The sequence below is a fragment of the Brachycentrus maculatus genome, unplaced genomic scaffold, assembly GCF_059751285.1.
Source record: "Brachycentrus maculatus isolate JH-2025_06_01 unplaced genomic scaffold, ASM5975128v1 h1tg000316l, whole genome shotgun sequence".
NCBI classification, from domain to species: Eukaryota; Metazoa; Arthropoda; class Insecta; order Trichoptera; family Brachycentridae; genus Brachycentrus; species Brachycentrus maculatus.
The window spans coordinates 355,334-379,041 of NW_028281065.1; the positions used below are offsets into that span (position 1 = coordinate 355,334).

General features: G+C 29.2%; 1 protein-coding gene across 1 annotated transcript; it reads right to left on the reverse strand.

Annotated features, from left to right (window-relative positions):
* Positions 1–724: 724 nt before the first annotated feature.
* On the reverse strand, positions 725–14,700 carry LOC148304445 (uncharacterized). The gene is made up of 4 exons (XM_088268297.1): positions 14,640–14,700; positions 13,134–13,389; positions 5,463–5,588; positions 725–1,028 (listed from the first exon to the last, which is right to left on the reverse strand). The coding sequence occupies exons 1-4, from the start codon at positions 14,649–14,651 to the stop codon at positions 898–900; spliced, it is 525 nt and encodes a 174-aa protein (XP_088124423.1). The 5' UTR covers positions 14,652–14,700; the 3' UTR covers positions 725–897.
* Positions 14,701–23,708: the final 9,008 nt, after the last annotated feature.

Below are 23,708 nucleotides of genomic sequence, written 5' to 3' on the forward strand. Positions count from 1 at the left end.
ATAAATGCCTAGACTACCTACAACATTTGTATCTTACATGTATGCGATTTATCAATAAATCTTGATATATTATTTAAATTTATCCCCATTGACAATCTAGCATGTCTGAATAAGTTTTCATTGAATATATTGTGAATAAAATAAAAGGTACAACATTTTGAGTGTGTCCAAATACTTGTTCACAAAACCTGGATTATCTCCAATTACAGGAGTTATTTTCATATTATTTTTTAACATCTCATCAAAGATGAAGAAGAATATGGAAGTCTGGGCATTTACGGGGCTGACGACCGTCATAGGCTGGTTTAAGTGATCACTTTACACACATGTAACATTCACCAATTCTACCCATTATTGACAATCACACTACTCAAATTCTTGGAAGTTCTATATATATGAACCAATTTAGAAACCTTGTTCTTGAATCACTAGAACTTCACTAGAGACATCTATTGGTGAGATGTAAAGAAGCTTTTTACTAAGCAGAAACTCTTATATTAGTATGTGAGGTCCGAGTCCTGGAGCTCTGTCTTAAGCCCTGTAAATACCCCGACTTTCTTATTCTTCGTCATCTATATTGAGACGCCAAAATGTAAAAATAACTCCTTCGCAGAGAAAACCCAGATTTGTGAACAAGTATTTGGACACATTCCTTGTTATGTTTTTCCTGAAATTTAAAATTCATTGTAAGATTATTGGATACTGTAAAATAAACAATTCATAATTCTTTGGAGATCTTTATTAGAAAAATATAATACATATACTCGTATATACAAAGACAGAACACACAAAATATATTTTTATTTTTTTTAATATAATTTTTTTTGATATCCTGAGATCGATAGAGGAGTCTTATTCCGATGATCTCGCTGGGATTTATAGCAGTGGTATAAGTGATCAGTAATATCCGTAGCCGCCATGGCCGTAGCCTAATCCATAACCACCGTGACCGGTGTAGGCCACTTGGTTGGCGTAGCTAATGGCTGGAGCATGGTATCCGTGACCTCCCAAGTAGCCTCCATTAAGACCTGAAAAAAATAATTAATTAATATATTTTTATATCAAATATCAAGGTAGAAAATAATGGGGTAAATTGCGTCAAGATATAATGGGGTGAGTCTCCATCAATACCAAATAAAGGAGAAAGCGAAATCCCATTTAAACGCTGCCTGAAAGGAAGTATTTAAATCGTCCTGAAATGGGTTTTAGATGTTACAAGATAATACAAACCACTAAGTTAGATAAAGAAGAAAAAAATACGATATGTAATCAAAGAGATCAATGAATTTCGAGGTGTGTTATCTATGTTACATAAATAAAAATGAAAAATATAATTTGTTAAATATCATAAATTGATTGATTGATTTGAAATTTGAACACAACATTGCATTCAAATATGCGCTTGTTGTTACCATATATTATTTGAATTTTAAAGGTAAAAAAAAATTAATAAAAAAAATGTTTTGACATCAGACGTTTCATCATTGTTTACCTTGTTTTAATATATTTTAAACTCTGTAAATTAAAAAAAAATTAAAAAATATACATGGAGAGAATATTCCTTGTAAATATTACACGGTTTATCGGATTATATTTTATTTTTATATATCTTTACTAAAAGATTTTTTTAAACATTTATAATTTCTTTTGGTAAAAATAAAACATACTTGGTAAATACCACTCTTTCTTACAATCTATTGTGACACGTATTTCGGTGCATTCCGTGTCTTTTAATAAAATCAATTTGAATTGATAATGTATGGATATGAACACAAATTGACTGCAGTATCAATAAATGTACAAAAAATAATTCTAAATTTATAATGAAAACATCTCATTTTTACCACGTGTGATAATTTTTTAAACAATTATGAATATTAAAATAAATATGGCATGTTAGTTTTAAAATGCAGAGTCTAACCTTTTCAGGAATTAAGACTTCATGAAAGTTCCTCTTCATAAATAAGTTTGATTCAGTTTATACGCCCTTTCGGCCTAATTCTATTCTCAATTAGCTATGCCCATTAGTGTCCTCTAATTTATTTAAGCTTAACTGATTTCACAGCTTTTAACAAGAGCTAATTTCTTTAACACTGTCAAAAGTTCGGGGTTAATTTCAAATTTAAGAAATTTGAACTTTTAAAAAAATAAAAACTTTTGGATTTGAATTATATTCGATGAATAAGTTTTTTAATAAATTATTTATGCAATTTTAACAAATTTACTTTAATGTGTTTAATTTTAATTTTTTAACATAATTAAATAAATAAAATTAAAACATAATTAAATATAAATAAAACTAAACAAGGCGGAAAGACAAAATAGCCAAATAACTAATGGGTAAAAACCCAAAATACAAAAGTATACATTATTTTCGGTGTTATTTTTAGTTATGAACTTCGCTAACAGAAGACCAGCAACACTTTTTGTGCATACTTTTTGTGTTCATAAGTATAGAAAACATTTGTATAAGACAATCGTGCACGGTACAGATAGTAATAAACCTAATTGTTACTTCACTAAAGTTTTTTAATTAATTGTTCATTTCTTATGTATAGTATAACATCATAATAAATACTTTTAGACTTTTAAGTTTTTTTTTAAATTTTAACAGTCCACAATGGAGTTCTAGTTCCAGCCCTAATGTTTGGAAGTGAAGTATGGAGTTTGCAAAAGAAGGACGATAGTAGTTGAAATGTGATCTCTCATATGAATGTGCGGCAAAACGATGTATGATGTTCGAATGGTAAAATAAGGAAATAATAAAACGCTGTGTAATAATGAAACATTATCGGTAAAATTAAGATAGGTCTGTTGAGATGGCTTGGACATGTGGAACGGAAGATTTAAGAATGAACGGTTAAACAAATTAATGAGACGAATGTAGTTGAAAACAGAAGTAGAGGAAGACCGACATTATCTTGTTTTTTTTTTAAATCTTGGGCGTAGTCAGGTCAGAAGTTGAAATAATTACAGGTACATATGTATAAGAAAATACATGAATATGGAATAATGTTTGCATAGACTTATTGGTGTGGCATTATATTCTCTCTGTTTACCTCTATGGGGAAATGGCGAGATGATTTGTAAGTTAGTTGAATTTTTTTTTAAAGTATACATTGATGTTATTTTCTAATGTATTTAAATTTGTGGGTTGTTTACTCTACACACCAGCGTCATAATTAAGGATTATGATTTTTCTTACTTTCCACTTCGAAGTTTCGCGCCTGCTAACGAAAAGCTTGCATTATTGCATACCAAAAGGCGAATAACATATAACTTACTAGGAAACTTCAAAGTGTTTCATGAACGAAACTTGTTCCTTTGAGAATTGAGTTCATTAGCTACTTATAACCTAATTGGATTACACAAAGTCCCTAATTTAACTGAACGTAATTAATTTACTAACGTTTCAACGCATGTTACATCTAATATTCCTTTTTCATCCTGAATATTTCTCCTTTAACTGTCTTTTTAAATGTACCATCAACTTGAAATATTTTCAATTATTAATATATTTCAAAACTACAATTCTGTTATGGTATCTAACTAAATTAAATATATTTATTAATTGATTCCACTGTCACTTTGTGGTAAAATTAATGTATTTTTTTTTAAGAAAGAGTGATATCAACTAAGTAAAACTTAAATTAAATATAACAATATTAATATTATTTATTATTTCAGACTCTAGATTATTCACTATGCGGATAATGAAATAAATTACATTTCCAAACGTATAGAAAATCATACTCACATATGGAACGCTCTAAGACATATAACACAAATTTCAAGTTAATACACCTACATATTTGTATATATATATATATATATATTGTATATACATATATATGTATATATATATATATATATATATATATATATATATATATATATATATATATATATATATATATATACATATATATATATATATATATATATATATATATATATATATATATATATATATATATATATATATATATATATATATATATATATATATATATATATATTTTTATTAGTTAGGATACAGCAAAATTTAGAAATATGTTTTCCCAATATATGGTACAATTTTTCAATGTCAATTTGTAAGCCTCGTTAACAATTCAAATTGACAATGACAAGACGGTAAGACCAAAGTTTGTAAGTGGCCATAAAGACAATAATTATTAAATGGGTCCTCCGAGTTGTACGAGTGTCATTCCCAGAATAACATAATAATTAACCGTTATTACAAGTTAGTGAATCTTGTAGCTTGCCATTAAGCCAGATTTTATTACACATTTTAAGTTGCTCGTAATCGCTTTCACGTCCCCGAAGAAGGTATGTCTCACGTTAATTATATTCTAATTATTTTTTAATCACCCCTTTGCGTACTAATATCCAATAACTTTACCTAATTCTCGAAAAGTTTTCTCTCGAAAGCTCATCGGAGATAAACTCCCCGTGCTTTAAGAATTTTACAGACAGAGTGTCTTCTTTTTGCTGTGGAGATTCTACAAAATGCAAAGCTGTGGTTTTATCGTTTACCTTGGTTTAATATTCATCGTTCACTGCTTTTTTTTCTTTTTTTTATCTGCCATTTTGATTACATTAGAGTCAGAAAATTAAAAATGTAGTACGGATTTGAGATCTCCGTTGTAAATACTATACGATTATTTTTTAATGTGATGTTTTCTTGTTAAAGAAACTGAAACTTGTTTTTAAATTATATATGACGAGCTGTACCCAGTCAGGCATTGGTGTGACTCAGAATAGTTCAATATGAAAGAAAAAAAATAATACAGCACATATTTTTAATAACATTCCTTTTAAAATGTTGTTGAAACAATGAAAATGTACAGTTTTTTTAATGTCACAACAATGCAATTGAAAAGTGAGAGCAGTTATCAAGAACCACTCTATCCACCACGAGCAATATTTAGTTTAACCTTTGTTGCTGTTATATTCAACAGATGGCGCTGCCATTGCTATTTAAAAAAAATGTTTTTACCTATCCCAAGCAATTAAAGACTCGCGTATTTGAATGTAACGTTATTTAAAAAAATTGAGGTGATTGGAGAAAAGGTTTAAAAGATTTTCGATTTTGAACAAACTAATATTTACTTTTTTATTTATATATTAATAACATTTGTCATAAAACAAAATGTGAAGATATGTGTATGCAATTTTAGTATAGTGAATTAATTATGAATACAAAAAAATGTTCTTCGTTAATTTAAATAAACATAAAAAATTGGTACTTAATAAATTTTAATTAAGGTTTTTTTAATATATCTTTTTACTAAACTAAAGCAGTCCTTTAATCGTGTAATTTACTAAAATCACATCCTTCAGTTGAATATTTCACCCCCTATTAAGAATCGGCCCTGAATTTCCATTAGAATACCAGGAGCGCATGAAGTCAAAGGGGCACATTTGTGTAAGGAAATTGTATGAAATATTGATAAACTCACCACCGTATCCACCGTGTCCGCCGTAGTACCCGCCGTAGCCCAGGCCGCCGTACCCGTGACCCAAACCTCCGTGGGTGGTGGCGTAGCTTACTTTGGACACCGCAAGAGGGGAAGCGATACCGTGGCCTGAAACGAACATCATAATTCATTCTTCATAAACTGCCAAAAGATTCAATGTGCAAAAAATACCTTTAAAACATTGCTGTACGCTACGAAAAATAACCCTTGTTGTATGGTTATGTATGAAAAAAATTGCCATCGGTTATAGGTGGGTGACATCAATAATGTGTGTGTGGGTATATATTTACGTGTATGTGTGTGTATGTATGTGTGTGTATGTGTGTGTGTGTGTGTGTGTGTGTGTGTGTGTGTGTGTGTGTGTGTGTGTGTGTGTGTGTGTGTGTGTGTGTGTGTGTGTGTGTGTGTGTGTGTGTGTGTGTGTGTGTGTGTGTGTGTGTGTATGTGTGTGTGTGTGTGTGTGTGTGTGTGTGTGTCTATTTCTGAAAATAATTAAATGTCTGTTGTATAGACTTAAGACAAGAAGGAACTTGTAGAAATGGAAAAAAAATAAAAAATATTTTATTGCATTAAAGAATCTAAAATATTTCATATAATTATCTCTTTTATTTATTTCCATGAGACATTTTAAGTAAATAAAAAAGTATTTTATCATACTATATTACAACTTCTCTATCATATTAAACAAAATAATCTCAACAATATCGCATCAACCTACTTACAGTCTCTTACCTCTGTCTTACTTGCTCCCATAATTTTTTTCTTCATTTAATAATTCACATATTTATTTATTTATTGATTCGTTTGGCTATAAATTGTAGTTAATGTTTTTTTTCGTTGATGCTCATGTAGGAGCACTATATGTTCTCTAATTACAAACGGCTGTTTAAGGTTCAAACTTTTGCCCAGTATTACTAGTTTGTTTTGGATTGGTTTCAAGATATTGCTTCTTAGCAATATGGCCCGCAATGTACATTATATTCTATACAAGAAGTTTAAAATGTTATAAAAATCATAGTAGGCACTACAAATTAATGGGAAAATCATTGAAACGGCACTAGTTCTTAAACTAACAATTAGATTTCGTCAGAATTACATCAATTTTTGCATCTACCAAATATTTATAAAAGGTAAGTTATTTTCAGTTTTAAAATCTAAGAAGTATCCAAAATAATTGTGGTTTAGAGTTGATTGATTTTTTCACTCTTATATTATACAATATTACCCTCGACTGGTACTTGAAATAAAGGGCTGATCACTTTTCCTTCATGAGTTAACGAGCAAAATAACACTGCGTTTATGTATATGATGCAGTGCCCTATGCACCATCAGGTGCTGATAAGGGTTTTAAGAAGAAGAAAAGTTTATTTTATATGTATTTCAGTGGATCAACGATTAAATTTTATTCATAAAGACAATTTTCAACATTGATGCTAGCATATCTGATATTAAGCTAGCAAACATTCAAATTGCGGTAATATTTGATGATATTATACTTGCTGACAATAAAATGAAGTATTGCCAATAATCTTGAAAAGTTTTTTACGCATAACTGCATTTTTCCACGCATGCAATTTCTCGTAACGAGGAAATTAAGTAAATACGTAATCATTTACGTCATGTTTGCGGTATTCGCAACCAAACAATGGTAAAATTATCAACCGTGAGATTACAATGATATAGTACATATGTATATTAATTTGTAAGTTGTAAATTATGAGAATATTTCGTTATTCAAAGTGCGTAAAGATAAATAAGACGAAGTATTATATCGGTAGGTATTGAATAATAATTAGCGATAATTATTTTTTTTTACTTTATTGCAAAACAATAATGCGTGTGAACATTTTTATTACCAGAAACGTAAAAACACATTCATTAGTGCTGATTAGCCTTTTATATTATTTTTAATTACTTCATTGAAAATACACAAAAAAAATACTTAAAAATATATATTTTACTAAGACACGACAATTTTCGATTACCATCTAATTCAAATCACAGTTAAACCTTGATATAACGGACCTCTTTTTAATGAACCTCAGATATTACGGACAAAAATTTAGTCAAATGTAAAAAAAAAATTAAAACGTCCTTCTAATGTTTTACATAGTTAAATTCAAATTCACTAGAATTAAAGACATAACGCCGTCCTGCCGAAAATTAAGTTATCAGAGGTAAGATCATATCTCTATGATCTGATTTAACATTTATTGACTCTTCGTCAGATAACGAAGTTCAATTATGCTATCCGCATTTTGGTAATTTTAGAGAATTGATAAAAAACAAACATCAAAAGTGCAAACAAAACTTGATTCCTTTTTCACAGAAATACCGAAAGCAAGTGCCTCGATATCAAATAGCAACGTCACTTCACGATGAGTGTGCGAAGGCAATAAATATATATTTTTTTTGTTTTTTGTATAGTTTATCTGAGAACAGTGTTTATATTTTTAAAAAAAAAAATTATACTTATTTTTGTAAAATGGACTTTCTGCTCATAGGGACACTCCCCTATTGAGTCCGATATATCATGGCTTAACTGTAATCTATTCTAACCGCAACAGATATAAATTGATCACAACTAATTAATTAATTTTTATTCATTCTTATCCAGCTCAATTTACAGGTAATAAAAATATAAACAAAGCATAAATGTTTAAGATATTCTCGTAGACATAAATAAAGACACTTTATCTTTACGGATTAATCGTTCAAATAAATAAGGCTACCTTAATTTAAATATAGATTGAACATACAAACCACATTTTTGGTGCCGAGATTAATAAATCTGTTAAAGGGCTCGTTCACGAAATAACAGCCGAATTAAAGATCGTATCGAGAAGATTTGTACGATCAATTTGCGAATCGAAACAGATAAGAGTTTTCCTTAAATTCGAGTCTTAAATTAAGACACTTTTAACGTTGATGGATTTGCTTGCTAATTAGAAAATTAGCTCAATTTACTATCTTATTCAGAACTTATTTTTCAAACCCTTTTGTATTTCTCTCTATTTTCATACAATTAACTTATAAATAGCATTATATACAAAATGTTAAAAGCTACAAGATTGACGTCTGCCTGTGTAAAGTAGCAGTTAGACTGGATTATCATACATATGTTAAGATATCAAGATCGAACCTAGGGGTATTCGGCATAAATATTACAATGTTACTTAAATTGTGGACCCAGAAAATGAGACATGGGGTGAGGAACTTTTTCATTCCTTAAGGCCACATTTTTATTCAAATTTCAAGTTAATCCATCGACTTTTCTTCGAGTTTTTAGGACATGAAGACATAGGAGCTGAATTTTTATATATAAAGGTATTTTTACTTTTAAATTCAATTGACATAACGTTCACTCTTTTTAACAACGTCATATATAAAATACTTGAATTTTCAGGAGATCGTTTTTAATGTTTAAAAATAAATAATTTTTGTGAAAAATAAATATCAAGCCACTTATTGAACTTTTCACATTGCTTTATATCTTTTTAGGTAAAACCTGAATGTTTTTTCTCCATTTAAAAAATATTTATTATATTTAAAAAAATTGTTAAACAATTCCTTTTCTTCGAAATATAAAACCAACACTTTCTGACCTGTAGCGGGTAAATATTAAGTTTAAAATATGCCACTTTTGCTGAGATATAGTACATTTTCTGGGCATTCCGAAAACATGCGCTGCTGAAAATTGACGATTTTTGATATATAACGTTGTTGAAAGGAGTGAGCGGTAAGTCAAAAAAATTACTAAGAGGCCGTAGAATCTCCACTTATACTTTAGGTCTTACACATACATACAAACATATATCTTGGTTAAAATTAAAACGTTGTAAAACTTTGTGACATAACAACAAACGTTTAGTGAAACGAACTACAATAACCTTTGTCTTATTATTATTGTAAATTTTAAGACTTTACAATTTTTATATTCATGGTCAATTTCCATCCAATTTGGCGTGGTCAAACTAAAGAACAATGACCACCATTAAGAATAATGAATCACGTAGATTTTCGCGGCAAAAATGACTTGTGGAAAAAGCCAAGGTCTAATGATTTTCTTAGCGCTTTCAACATGCCTCGAGTCTTTTCAATAAGCACGTGTGTATTGGCTATGACACACTTAAACACGTGGGAAGGTTGAATGTGTTTTTAGTGTTTTGAAAGAGTTAAACACGGGACAAAATAACCTCACAGGACACATTTAAAATAAACTTATCTTACATAGAGATAACAAAATTTGGTATAGAAAATTCATGATAGTTTGTATTTGTATTTCACAGTGTCGTGGAAATTCAAATACAAAATTGTGTTTTGTATGTTTGAATGCAAAATATAATATTCCTATCAGATTTTAGTTTTTGCTGACATAATTTTATGAAACTGCATTTTATATAATAATAATATAACAAGTTTGTTGAATAGTGTTTTCATCTTTTATTTTATTTTTCCAACTGCCGGAGATCATCGTTATCGACATCATCATACTAATGACTACGTGTCGAAACATATCGGTAATGAAGAAACTTGGAAAAAGGAAAACAAATGAATTCTAACAATTATTTTTTGTTTTTTTCTTTGATTTAGCACCTTGTTAGGATAATTAAAATTGCATATTTTTCACTTTACTTACTTAAACTACTTGAATACTTTTCTTCATATTCATGATTAAAATATTATATATTTGATTGTTTTTAATTGAAATTTAAGGGTTTTAGAAAGATCGATAAATACCAACAAAATATCTTGAATTCATTTAAAACCTATTATTTAAAAAAAAACGTTTTCTAGTGTGACAATCGGCATTTTATACGTAATAATTCATTATTCTATGCATCGATTTTCTTTGTGAAATTATTTGTTAGCATTCTACAAAAATTAAAAATGCTAAATCATCATGACATAATGAAAAATTACAAATAATCGTATTCACTATGCGTGACAAATTCTTTGATATTATTTTTTTAAATAATTATTTTTTTAAGTTTAAATTATAATGTCTTAAATGTGTGTTACACTGTGTTTATAAAAAACATATGACTTCGCAAAATTTAGGATAAAACTACCACTGGACGAGGTTTTTACCGAAAATCACTTTTTTTAAATAAGCACGTACAAAAATAAAAGTAAAACCAACGTCTAAATGTTCTTCGGCCATATAAATTATATAAATGATTGTAATTATCTTCCCTATTGCAAGGCCCTTTTATTGGACAGCTGAATTAATTGACTTAAGGGTGTGTTTGAAATATGGACGTGATTATATGAAACAGGCATGGAAAACTTTAATTATATTAGGAATATCTAAGGACGGGGATGGTTTTTTAATACTTATTTTCTACTTGTAATTTTCGGTATCATATTTACTAGCCAGACTTGAAATTGTATTCTTTAACTTTTTTTACCATCCCACAAGAAATTGTCGCGTCAACAACGTATTTTGTAGAAACCTATGACATTGATTCTGGATTGAAATTTCTTATGTATTTTAAAACCGGTTGTCGATCGGTATTTTCGGGAAGTAATCGTTTTTTTTAAACGGATATATGAAGTTATATCTAAGTAATATCTTAACTGCATTACGTAGTTAGTGCCTTAACTTCACTTCGTTAATACATATGGTATATATGTACTTTTGTACCTATACAGACGTGAGGCTCCAAATATTGACTTCTGCCTTGCCGTTTTAAAGATGTTTTTTTTATATTAACATAGAAAAACTCTTGTGATATCTCAAATATGGATGTATGGGAATTACAGTACTTACGAACTGTCATAGGCTATTTTAAGTGATTTTTTTCCACGATTAACATTCATCATTCTACCCATTATTGACAACCACACACTTTACTTTTGAAACTCATCATCGTATAATTATCACTTTTTTTCATATGCAAGTTTTTGGAAGCATTTATGGTTGAGTTGAGTAAGTTTTTAATTTACCAGGCTTCCATATTGATCAAATGCGTATGTTTCTGTTGACAAAAGCTTTTTTTAACGATATTTTTTATTTATTTAACCATATACATAATATCATAAACTATCCCTTTTAAATGCTATATCTAGTGGGCTATTAAATAAATAGTTGGACTTTAAACAATAATGTACTTAATGAAAACATATTTGCTTCAGTGTATTCAAAATATGAAGGCAATTGTGTTAACGACCTTATTGTCAATTATTAGTAAAAGCTTTCAAGTTTGTGAAAACACCATTATAGGTAGATATACAACATCTGGCATAAACAGCAACAACGAAATGATTATTCAACTAATTTAATCCAAAGTTTAAGACATTATCATTGGCCCACTTCTGGTATATTAATAATAATGCGATGTTATGGCTTCTTGGTAATAACACATAATTTGTTAAAACCATAATAATCATTAAATATCCCTGAATATCAAATTTGAAGTTATGTGAAAATCAGGGCTTGTTTGCGCCCTTCAAACTATAGTTAGGTGGTATTACAACAAATTTTAATCAGCCTGTTTGATATTGACATCCCAACACGGATGAAGAAGAATATAGAAAGAAGTCTGGTTATAGTAGTAAGAATTTGACAGGCGCTGTAGTGAGGTTGAGTAGACGCTCGACTGCGAAACTGGCGTCGCGGGTTCGATTCCCGCCAATCGCAAATTAAATCCATGAAAGATTTATTTTCAATTGGTCTGGATGTTTGCGATGTACTTTTCTCATTTAGCTTCCCTATCCTTACTATCCTACCTGCAGAAAAGACTCTAATAGAGGCTTTGCGGGTTATTCCTTTAAATACGATTTAAAAAAAAATAAAAAATAAAATCGGCTACCATACTTGGAATCCAGGGTTTTATTCCCATGTTTATTTATGGAATATTTTTGTAGAACGGTATTGCATGAGCAATCTGAAATATTTACTATTGACATCTCAAAAAAAGTGAAGATTATGGATGTCTAAGTATTTACAGGGCTTACAGCCTCTCATAAGTTAGTTTATGTGATCACTTTATACATGTGTAATATTCAACATTGTACACATGATTGACAACCAAATTGTCACTACTCAAATTTTATCTATTCATATGATTGATACTTCTTTTCAGCATCTTTGGCTGAGTTGAGTAAGATTATCATTTACCAGACTTCCATATTCATTACACCGTTTAAGGGCACATTCTTTGGAGAGATGGCATTTTGATTGCATTAAATCTACTTTCACCTTTCTTTTGCCAACTTCACATCCATACATTAGAATTTTAAACTAATGTATAAAGTAAATATGATTTGATTGATATAAAATGAAAGTTGCGATGTTTTTTGCAAGGTAAAATAAACAAATCCCTTATTTTTTATAAAAATATGGGTGTAGGTGATTTTCACCTAGAATTTTCACTCATGAATGAAATTTAATTATAATAACTTTAAATATATAGAGTAAATCCACTTACGAGAATATATATGCAAAAACGTACAAAGAAACCCAAGCCACGAAGACCACGATAAGCAGTGTTGCGTAAGCCGTAACTAGATTTTAAAGTCACTAGGACGTTAGGTAATTTTAAAATAGTTATTAATTAAAAAAAATTTTTTTGGGATATTTCTTCTTCTTTTTCCCTGAGATAAAGTTTAAAAACAATTAAACTGAAAAATCAGTTTTTTTTTACTTACTGTAACCGCTGTATCCATCGTAGAGTCCATCATAACCTCCGTAACCCAGTCCGTGTCCATATCCCCCAATCCCGCCATAACCGAGACCGCCATAACCGAGACCGCCATAGCCCAGACTGCCATGGTCGAGCCCGCCATAGCCGAGACCACCATAGCCTAGACCCCCATACCCGAGGCTAGCCAGACCTCGTTTCTCTGTCTTCTTGGCGGCTTCTTCCCCTGCTGCCAGACTGGCGAGAGCGAGGGTGCAAACAATCTACAATAAAATAAGATATAAAAATATTTAATTAATTGGGTAGACATTTTATAGTAAAATCTATCTATGTTTATTGTTTGTTTCTATATTTTGCCATGAATTAGTTTTGGTTATATAAAAAAAAATGTAATTTTATTGTTTGTGTTCCAGTCTTGTAAACCTTAATCCCATGTCCAAAAATGAGAAATAGAAATTACTTATCGGGAATATTATATAAATGACTTATGTATGTAATCTGTTTTGAAAAATAAAAATATACAAATAAATAAGTTTTACTTGGTAAATTTCACTCTTGAATAGTTAAAATATAAATGTAACTTTGTTTTAAAATCACTTGAAATATTTTATTATAACTTAATTATATTGTCCAACAGTTTCGAAGCTAACTGCTCTTTTTTAGTCTTGATAAAGAAACGGTTAGCTTCAAAACCGGTAGACATAATTAAGTTATGTATAATAAAATATTTATACTGCTTTTAAAACAAAGTTAATTTTTTATTTTAAAATGGAAAACAACAATAAAAAATTTAGCTACTTATTGCTTCAAATATAAATTATATACCACTTTTAGTGTTTGAAAATGATGGGGAATGCATCGAAACACGTGTCAAAATAGATTATAGTAATAGTAACCAAGATTTTTTTAATTCAACAAAAAATACTTTATTCAACGCCCTATATAATAATTATAAATATTATATAAATGATAATAATTTTGTAAAATTTCTATTGCACCATATTCGTTCAAAAAATTATCAATGGTGCATTATTGTGATCGAATGGGTGAAAAAGGATTGTGGAAATGATTTCACATTTGCGTTTTTTCGTTGTTGTCTTTCATGTTTTTAGTTGATTTTTTATGTATTTTAAATAGTTTTCAATATAATTAGGACGGTATTGTTTACAGCTCAATAAGTTTCTAAGGGTTGGAAAGATTGATAAACACATAACAGGAGAGTGAATGCTTGGAACAGAGTGAATGGTACACTGAAATTAGTTGAAGCAAATATATACCTATCAACCAAAGCTGATGTACAATTTTGTGTACGCTATTACTTTGAAATTTTAGTACATAATCGTGTGTTTAAATCGTAATAAAAGTAATAAAAAATTTGATTGTTTTATTCCCCTGTACATAATAGTATATATTTCCTAATGTAATTTTAGTGTGTTTTTAAAAAAAAGATATTTGTTTGCGAAAGAAAATACTTGGAAGCGTATTTGTATTTAACTAATAAGAGTGTTCTCACCAAGAATTTCATGGTAATGTGTTATCCGCCTGTTGCACTGAAACGATAATGATTGACTGATAGCTCTTCAGCAAGCACAGGATCTTATATACCTCTGCACGTGGGCAGTGGACCAATCAGAGACGAGGTGCCAGAGGAAACACGAAGACTTAACGCAAAGTTTTCCCCCCCAAGGCACGTAGAGAAAAGTCTCCTTGACATACTACGTTATTGTAAATCACACATGGTCGTAGAAACAGTGGGAGTTTTAGATTCTTACGCAGTGCTCAAACCGTAGTCGTTAGAGATTAAAGAACGAACTACGGATGTGTATATATATATATATATATATATATATATATATATATGTATATATATATATATATATATATTTATATATATATATATATATATATATATATATATATATATATATATATATATATATATATATATATATATATATATATATATATATATAAATATATATTTATATATTTATATATACATATATATATATATATATATATATATATATATATATATATATATATATATATATATATATATATATATATATATATATATATATATATATATATATATATATATATATATATATATATATATATATCTATATATATATATATATATCTATATATATATATATATATATATATATATATATATATATATATATATATATATATATATATATATATATATATATATATATATATATATATATATATATATATATATATATATATATATATATATATATATATATATATATATATATATATATATATATATATATATATATATATATATATATATATATAGTATTACGACCTATGTACAATATATAAACAGACATGCAGTTTTTTTTATTTTTTCAAATAATTCATATTATTTTTTGACATCTCAACAAAGATAAAAAAGAATACAGAAGTTTGGGTATTTACGGGTTACTACCTTCATAGGCCTGGTTAAGTGATCACTTCACACACTTGTAACATTCACCATTTCTACCCATGATTGACAACCACACTACTCCAATTCTAGGAAGTAACCATGGGTAGAATTGGAGAATGTTACACGTGCTTTAAGTGTAATCGCTTAAACTAGCCTACGATGGTCTTTAGCCCCGTAAATGTCCAGACTTTTCTTATTTCTCTTCATCTTTGATGAGATGTCAAAAAAAAGTATGAAAGTAACTCCTATAATTGGAGATAATCCAGATTTGTGAACAAGTATTTTGGACCCCTTAAAATTGTTTTTGACGGTTTTCGCCAGTATACCCACCATTAATTCTTAATCGATTAGAATATGAGCGATATCGCGAAGATTGTTTTAAATAATTAGTTATTTTATGTTGTTTTCATTATATTTCTTGCATTATTACAAATGAGATGATTTATATACACGGGACAATGTTGCATTTGCTGTGTTTATTTCCTTTCGGAACGGACCCCTAGCCGGAGTGTTTATGAACATAATATAATATTTGGTTAATATGCAAAGTACACACCCTTCGTTGATTTTCCTGGAGAAATTACGTGTTTGAAGTAATAAATTCACGTTAAAATATTACATGTCACCACTGTGAAAATATGTATTATGTGGGGTGGAAAGGACTTGTAATCTCTTATTGTAAATAATAAAAGTGGAAAATATTGTTAATCCTTGAACAGGAATACATAAAACAAAATTATTTGAAAAAAATGCCACAAATATTTTTTCAGAGAATTCTAAATGTTTTATGCAAAAAAAATAAAAATGAAATACAAAACAAAATAATTTGAATTATTTTTTCTATCAAACACTAGTTTTTTCACCCTACGATCACCCCATATCAAGAATAAATAGTAATAAATCGTTTATAAATCTTATTAAATCCAATGTGTAATACAAAAATCACAATAATGAAAATATGTTAGTATCTAAAATTTAAACATTATTACAAACACACTCTCCTGAAAATGTGTTTTAGGTTATTGATAAGATGCACTGTGTTGAATTAATTTCTCTCAAAATTGATAGTTGAATTGAATATATTACGAAACCTAATCTCATAGATCTACAAGATCCAACACACAAAAACATATCAACAAAACCTATCATCTACCTACAACATTTTGAGTGTGTCCAAATACTTGTTCACAAAATCTGGATTATCTCCAATTACAGGAGTTATTTTTATATTATTTTTTGACATCTCATCAAAGATAAAGAAGAATATGGAAGTCTGGGCATTTGCGGGGCTGACGACCGTCATAGGCTGGTTTAAGTGATCACTTTACACACGTGTAACATTTACCAATTCTACCCATTATTGACAACCACACTACTCAAATTCTTGGATGTTCTATATAATATATATGAACCAATTTAGAAACCTTGTTCTTGAATCACTAGAACTTCACTAGAGACATCTATTGGTGAGATGTTAAGAAGCTCTTTACTAAGCAGAAACTCTTATATTAGTATGTGAGGTCCAAATCCTGGATTTCAATCACACACATGAGAAACGCCAGAAAATACCTTCTTCATCTTTGATGAGATGTCAAAAAAAATACTTTCATCTACCTCTTTTGGGGCAAAATTATAATTATATTATTATTATATTATTATTTTTTTAATAGTTTTATAACATAATTGTGGAATTGTTTAATTGGCTTTTTTTTTTAACGTAACTATTGTATTTTTTGTCAATGTAATGTAATGTTTATAATTGTTAATGTAACTATTGTTGTATATCATTTTTTTATATGTAAGCTGTACAATTCCCGAATAAATAAATAAAAAAATAAAAATAAAATAAAAATAAAAAATAAAAAAAATAAAAAATAACTTATAAAATAAAATCAATAAATAGCGAAACTTGGTTTAAAATACCTATTCATAAATGGATAATGGAGATGAGCGGATCTGAAATAGTTGGCACCATTCGGCCACGTTGTATTTGATTACTTGTCATAAACACAATAATTTAGTATAGCATATGACACATACAATCCAGTCATACCGTTTTTTTTTTAATTCGGCTGAATAACTATGGTAACTCCCGGTCTAAGTCAGACCAAATAAAAAATTAAAAATTCTTAAATATACGACGTTTAAGTGAGCATGAATTCATATAATGAATTTTTTTTAAAATTGAATAATGATAGTGTTTTTATTTAATAATCCATAAAGCACCGTAAAATATGTATTGTGTTAAAAGATTTTTCTGTTCTCAATTGATTGATCTTACACAACAATACTATACCACCTATGTGAGATGAGGAACAGTAGTATGCTACATTTCACAAAGTTTAGTGTAGGAGTCCGTAAAATTTCTACTACTATATGTGCTCAAACTAAGAATTTTTTTAATTCATAGCATCAGTGTCATATCTTATGAAACACTACATTATTCTTGTTATTTATAATCGTACGTAAAATTACGAGGTTATATCCATGGATAAGGCATAAATTAATAAAATGTATATGATAACATATTTCAAAAATATATAATCGGGTTGTGGTTCCGTGGTTAATGTCGTCAGAGTTTCTGGGTTCGAAACCACTACCACAACTAGTATTTTGGTAATAACACCCACTTAGGCCTTAAAATAAGTATGAAATAGATTCATTTATTTATTCATGAATATAAAGTAAGTTATTTATTTCCAGAGCTTAAATTTAATCGGTATAAGATATTTATCAACTAAACTTAACATATTGTTTTAAAAATCTAAACATAAATACACCTACATGTTACAATATATTGATACTTGGAAAAGTCGATACATATATACTTTGGTCAATAATATAATTAAATATTACAAAATTAGTTTAATCTATTTCTAGGCCATTCGCAAAGTCGATTTTATTTTTGTTGGGTTTACAACAGCGAGCTTAAAATTTTACATCTATTTTAGTGCTACAGCACTTAAGGAAGTATTACAAGAAAGCGGATTTTTATTGGTGTGGAATTACGGTCATCATGTCGAATGTGCGAAAAAGCGAATTTAATACGACGTAAATGTATTAATTACTTAATTCGGCTAACTGACGCAACGAATTCTGAATACGAATCGAAATAACACCATATCTTTATTGAGTGTCAATGTTTTTGGCTTTTATAGCGATAAAAAATACAACAATGACATAATATATCATGTCGTAATTATTAATACGTTTGTAAACAGAATTACGATCTTTTGATGTTATTCAAAACTTTTTTACATGGCCTCAGGTAGAGATAATTCTGGATTGGATGTCGCCAAGTCATCAGTAGAGGTCAGTGATCCGGTATTTCAGAAGAACTGCTTCTATCACGTTAGTGATCCGTTTACTAAGACCGAATCAATTGGACATAGGATCTTTCATCGAACATATCACGTTTGCGAAGAGGAATTTTTTTAAACACAAATATTATAGACGAAAACCTTCAGCCTATTGCTTTGAAATGTATCTTCGGTGAGGGAGTACGATTTTGTTACAAATAATTTCGAAGATTACCTTCACTCAAAATAAATTAAAATAAAAGTGGTTTTGGTTATTTTCGAACAGCGATTTTTTCTTAAAAAAAAATAATAATTATAGATAGATATGAAAAGAAACGCCAAACGCCTAAAATCTTTGCGCCTTAAACGAGGACATGGGCTGTTCGATGTATGAGGAGCAGAAGACGGTTTCGCAGAATAGACTGGAGTAGCGAAGGTGTCATTTGTTGCTGCAGACCAGTCCACAAGATTGAGACAAAAGATATTACGTTATTTTTTGACACATCATCAAAGATGAAGAAGAATATGTAAGTCTGGGCATTAACGGGGCTGACGACCGTCATAGACTGGTTTAAGTGATCACTTTACACACGTGTAACATTCACCAATTCTACCCATTATTTACAACCACACTACTCAATTTCTTGGAAGTTCTATATATATTATATGAACCAATTTTGAAACATTGTTCTTGAATCACTAGAACTTCATTAGAGACATTTATTGGTGAGATGAAAAGAAGCTTTTTATTGAGCAGAAACTCTTTTATTAGTATGTGAGGTCCGAATTCTGGATTATAATCACATACCTGAGAAACGCCAGAAAATATCATTTTAATTTTTTAAGCTTATAATTTGACCAGATTGAATTGTATATTGTATTTTTTTAAGTTAGAATATTATTTTTACACGAAATGATACACTCAAAATGTAATTTTGAGTGTGTCCAAATACTTGTTCACAAATCTGGATTATCTCCAATTATAGGAGTATTTTGTATATTATTTTTTGTCAAAAAATAATATGAAAAATGTTCCTATATTGGAGATAATCCAGATTTGTGAACAAGTATTTTGATACACTCAAAATTTTGTAAAGAAGAAGTTTGAAAGAAAGTAACAAAAATAAATACTAAGCGAAATTGGAGAAAAAAATACATTGTAAAATACGGTTTTTACATTTATCGTTCCCGAACTATGAATAATCAGTAACAGTCTCTAAATCGATATTTAAAATCTTGAAGGTTCTGTAATAAAGGTTGTAATAATCACGATGCATCAATCAAATTTATGACTACGAAAGACAATTTTATCAATGAACCTATCAGACTTCCAATTCAATACGGTAAAACAATAATTACAAGTTTCTTGGCTATATAGCTTGAAACCAATAGCTGCTGAACAAAGTGCAGTTAATAATAGCCACAGATGCAATCAAATGCAACAAAGTTACGAAATATTTGCATCCAATTGGTTCCAAATTGTAATGCATATAAACTTTAGGATATGACTAATCTCTTGAACTAGTAAATAATTGGATTTATGTGTTTGCAAATAACGGAGAGTTGCAATGTCATGTTTATAAAAATATCTTAAATCACTGAAAATTCAATAAATATTCGAATTAGTCATTTTGTAATCGTAAGAATGGCTTATTCATTGGTATTCTGTGTCCATTTTTTTCCAGACTAAAACTCTGTTACATTTGGCGTCATCGTTCACCATAAAATTTTAAAACTTAATTTATATCATAAATACTTCCTCTCATCCGCACCCGATGGTGCATAGGGAAATGCATCGAATAAAAGTTCTCTATAACAAGGCTTTGTGATGTATTTGGAGGCAATGTCCATTAGTATCAAATAAAAATCATTAAAAAATAAATAAATATCAAATAAAGTTCTTAGAACGGGACATAATTATGGAAAAGGATTTTGACATGATCATGTATGTTTTTTCACTAATTTACTTTATTTTTATTTTTATGCTATAATTCTTTTAGATCTTCGAATGACCGTCACTTTTTTTATTGGTGTACTAGATATTATGGAATGCTACTCAAAACTATAATATTTGACATTTTACTTTTGTATGGCGTCTTAGATAATATTCCAGAATAAAACAATGTAGAAACATAGTTAAGTTAAACGATGACGTCGCGTCAGCTTGTGAACAGACTTAACTTTGATAAATAAACGTAAAATGCACTTCGAAATACTTCAGCTATACATAAATGTTTTAAACTTGACACAGGTTTCGTCATTCAAAAATTTTGTGACTTTCAAGCTTTTACGTATAAGCGTATACGTAAAAGCATTTTTAAATTTATGTATTTATTTTTAAATCAAACACAGAATTTTTTAGTCTACTTAGTTGTACTTTATAAACAAAAACACATAAAAAATTAATATTGCGACAATTGTTTCGCCTAGTTATGGCATTTTCAAACGAATGTGACTGGCGGTCCTTATGAAGCTATACAATTCTAAGTGACAGTTTAAATATGTGCAGCAATAATTTATTCATTTTTAATACCAAGTTTATGATAAAAGGTTTTTAAATACTGTTATATGCATATTAACAGCGTTACGTTTTCTTGAACGAGTGAAGATCGCACAATTGTATAAAAATTATCGCTTAAGTCAGTCAAATTTCAGATAGTAAGTTCTGGGATGCTCAGACTTCCATCTTCTTTCATATAAACAAGAACGATAGACGTTGCAAATCAATTTAAAACACCTTTAACATTGATATCTCATATATAGGGAGAATAATCTAGTCTCAAATATAATAAATAACATTAAAATTCCATATTCCCATTTCAACGACTTCATAATCTCTGTCGAGATATCAATAAACAATAATAATAATAAATCCCTTACCGCACCCCAATGGTGCATAGGGCACTGTTTCATATAAACGCAGTGTTATCTCGATCGAATACACATGAAGGAAAGGTGATCAGCCCTCCACTTCAGGTACCAGTCCAGTGTAATATTGAATAAATATTAGAGTGAAAAAATCACTTTTATTTATTGAAGCCCCCTGGGTATCGAACCCGGAACCTCCAGAACGGTAGCCGAGCATGCTGACCATTACACTATATCACGATATCAATAAAAGTCTTGAAAATATTGTAATTTTATAATATCTGTTTTTGATATCTGTTTCCTATGTAAAATATTAGTTTATTAATTATACTGATTTATTAATTCAAATTGGACGTTTTATTAACCAAATCGGACGCCTTATAAATGAAATTGGACCTTCAACAAATCAAATTGGACGTTTCTCAAAACAAATTAAACGATATATTGTATTTTACAAAAAGTTTGAATTTAAAAAATATATTCATTTTAGTGCTACTTACATATACTGTTAGTGTGAATACCTGCCTAAATCTTTTATTATTAAGACTAGCAAGTGCGTGTTGGCAAGCCTGTGCGGCGCGCTGTTACGTCAGTGTGCGCGATATGTACCTACTCAAGTTTTCAAACAAGATTTTCAATACTTTTTTGGATCATGAATACTACTTAAAATAAAATCATGAATACTACTTCGATTAAAAATTCTAACTTGAAAAAATACAATATACAGTTCAATTTGTTTTGTCAAACGTCCAATTTCAAATGTAAGTTGTCCAATTTGGTCTTGAAACGTCCAATTTGATGTAAAAAACCGTATTGTATTTGAGTGATTCCTGTTATTTTTAAATAATACGTTTTTTGCGCAATTTGTGAGATTATATCGAGTAATGGCTGTCATCGCAATCTCGCAGTCAAGTGTTTGCGAATTCCGTTCTCAAATATAAGTTTCATTATGCAACTTTTTGCAACAGCGATATTTAAATTTTCATTACCATTGGTCTTTACCGCCGCTGTATAAACACTTTAACACATATAACATTTCATAAATCTATTACTTACCGAAACACAATGTGTCCATTGTTTTAAGAACAATACTTAAAATTCACATGTGTTTTTTCGCAAGTGTTTTTTTTCTAACATAAGACCCGTAATGTCACTTCGGTTCATTGATCAAAACAAAATATGGGATTATTTAAGCATGGTTCCTATATTTATATTTATAGTAATGTAATGAAAACTCCTAACCTCATCCTACATCCTTTTCCTTCCTTGTTTTCATTATCTTATTCTTACACTTATCCATACCTAATAGTGCATTGAATCGTATGTAAAGACAATGTGATAAAATCAAACATATCACAAAAATAGTGAAGGACATTGGTAACATAAACTAAAGTAGGACACAAAATGCCGAACCCTCTTCTAGTGGAACGGAAGGTCTGCTGATGACAGTCAACAGTCCGCCTTCTCCTGAGGAGTTTTACATTCCTCCCAGCAATGAGCAAATGCTGAGAAGTTCCCGATTGGCCCACACTAGACTGTTTCCAACACAGATTCAAATAAAAACATTTTGAATTTTGCTTGAAGAAACAAAAATCCACTAAATGATCTATAAACCTTGTGCATAATAAGCAAGGTAAATAACAAATGCATTTCCCATCTAAAAAAACAAAATTAAACATAAATTAGTTTTACTTGGTCTATTTCTAAAAACATATGAAATGTATTTATCGATAAATACATTAAATACATTACATAATTAAGAAAGGTGTGTTGAGATGGTTTGGACATGTGGAGCGTATGAGTGAAGAAAGAACGGTTAAACAAATTTATGAGGCGAATGTAGTTGGAAAAAGAAGCAGAGGACGACCGAGGAAAATTTGGCACAATCAGGTATGTCAAATACTTGAAAGCGGCCGGGTCAGGAGTCGTAATAATCTTCGGGTAT

Excerpts from the sequence above, each read along its gene's own strand:
- LOC148304445 (XM_088268297.1), bottom strand. Across the intron at positions 5,589-13,133 it reads CGATGGATACAGCGGTTACA|GCCACGGTATCGCTTCCCCT; the intron begins GTAAGTAAAAAA and ends TGTTCGTTTCAG. Across the intron at positions 1,029-5,462 it reads CGGACACGGTGGATACGGTG|GTCTTAATGGAGGCTACTTG; the intron begins GTGAGTTTATCA and ends TATTTTTTTCAG.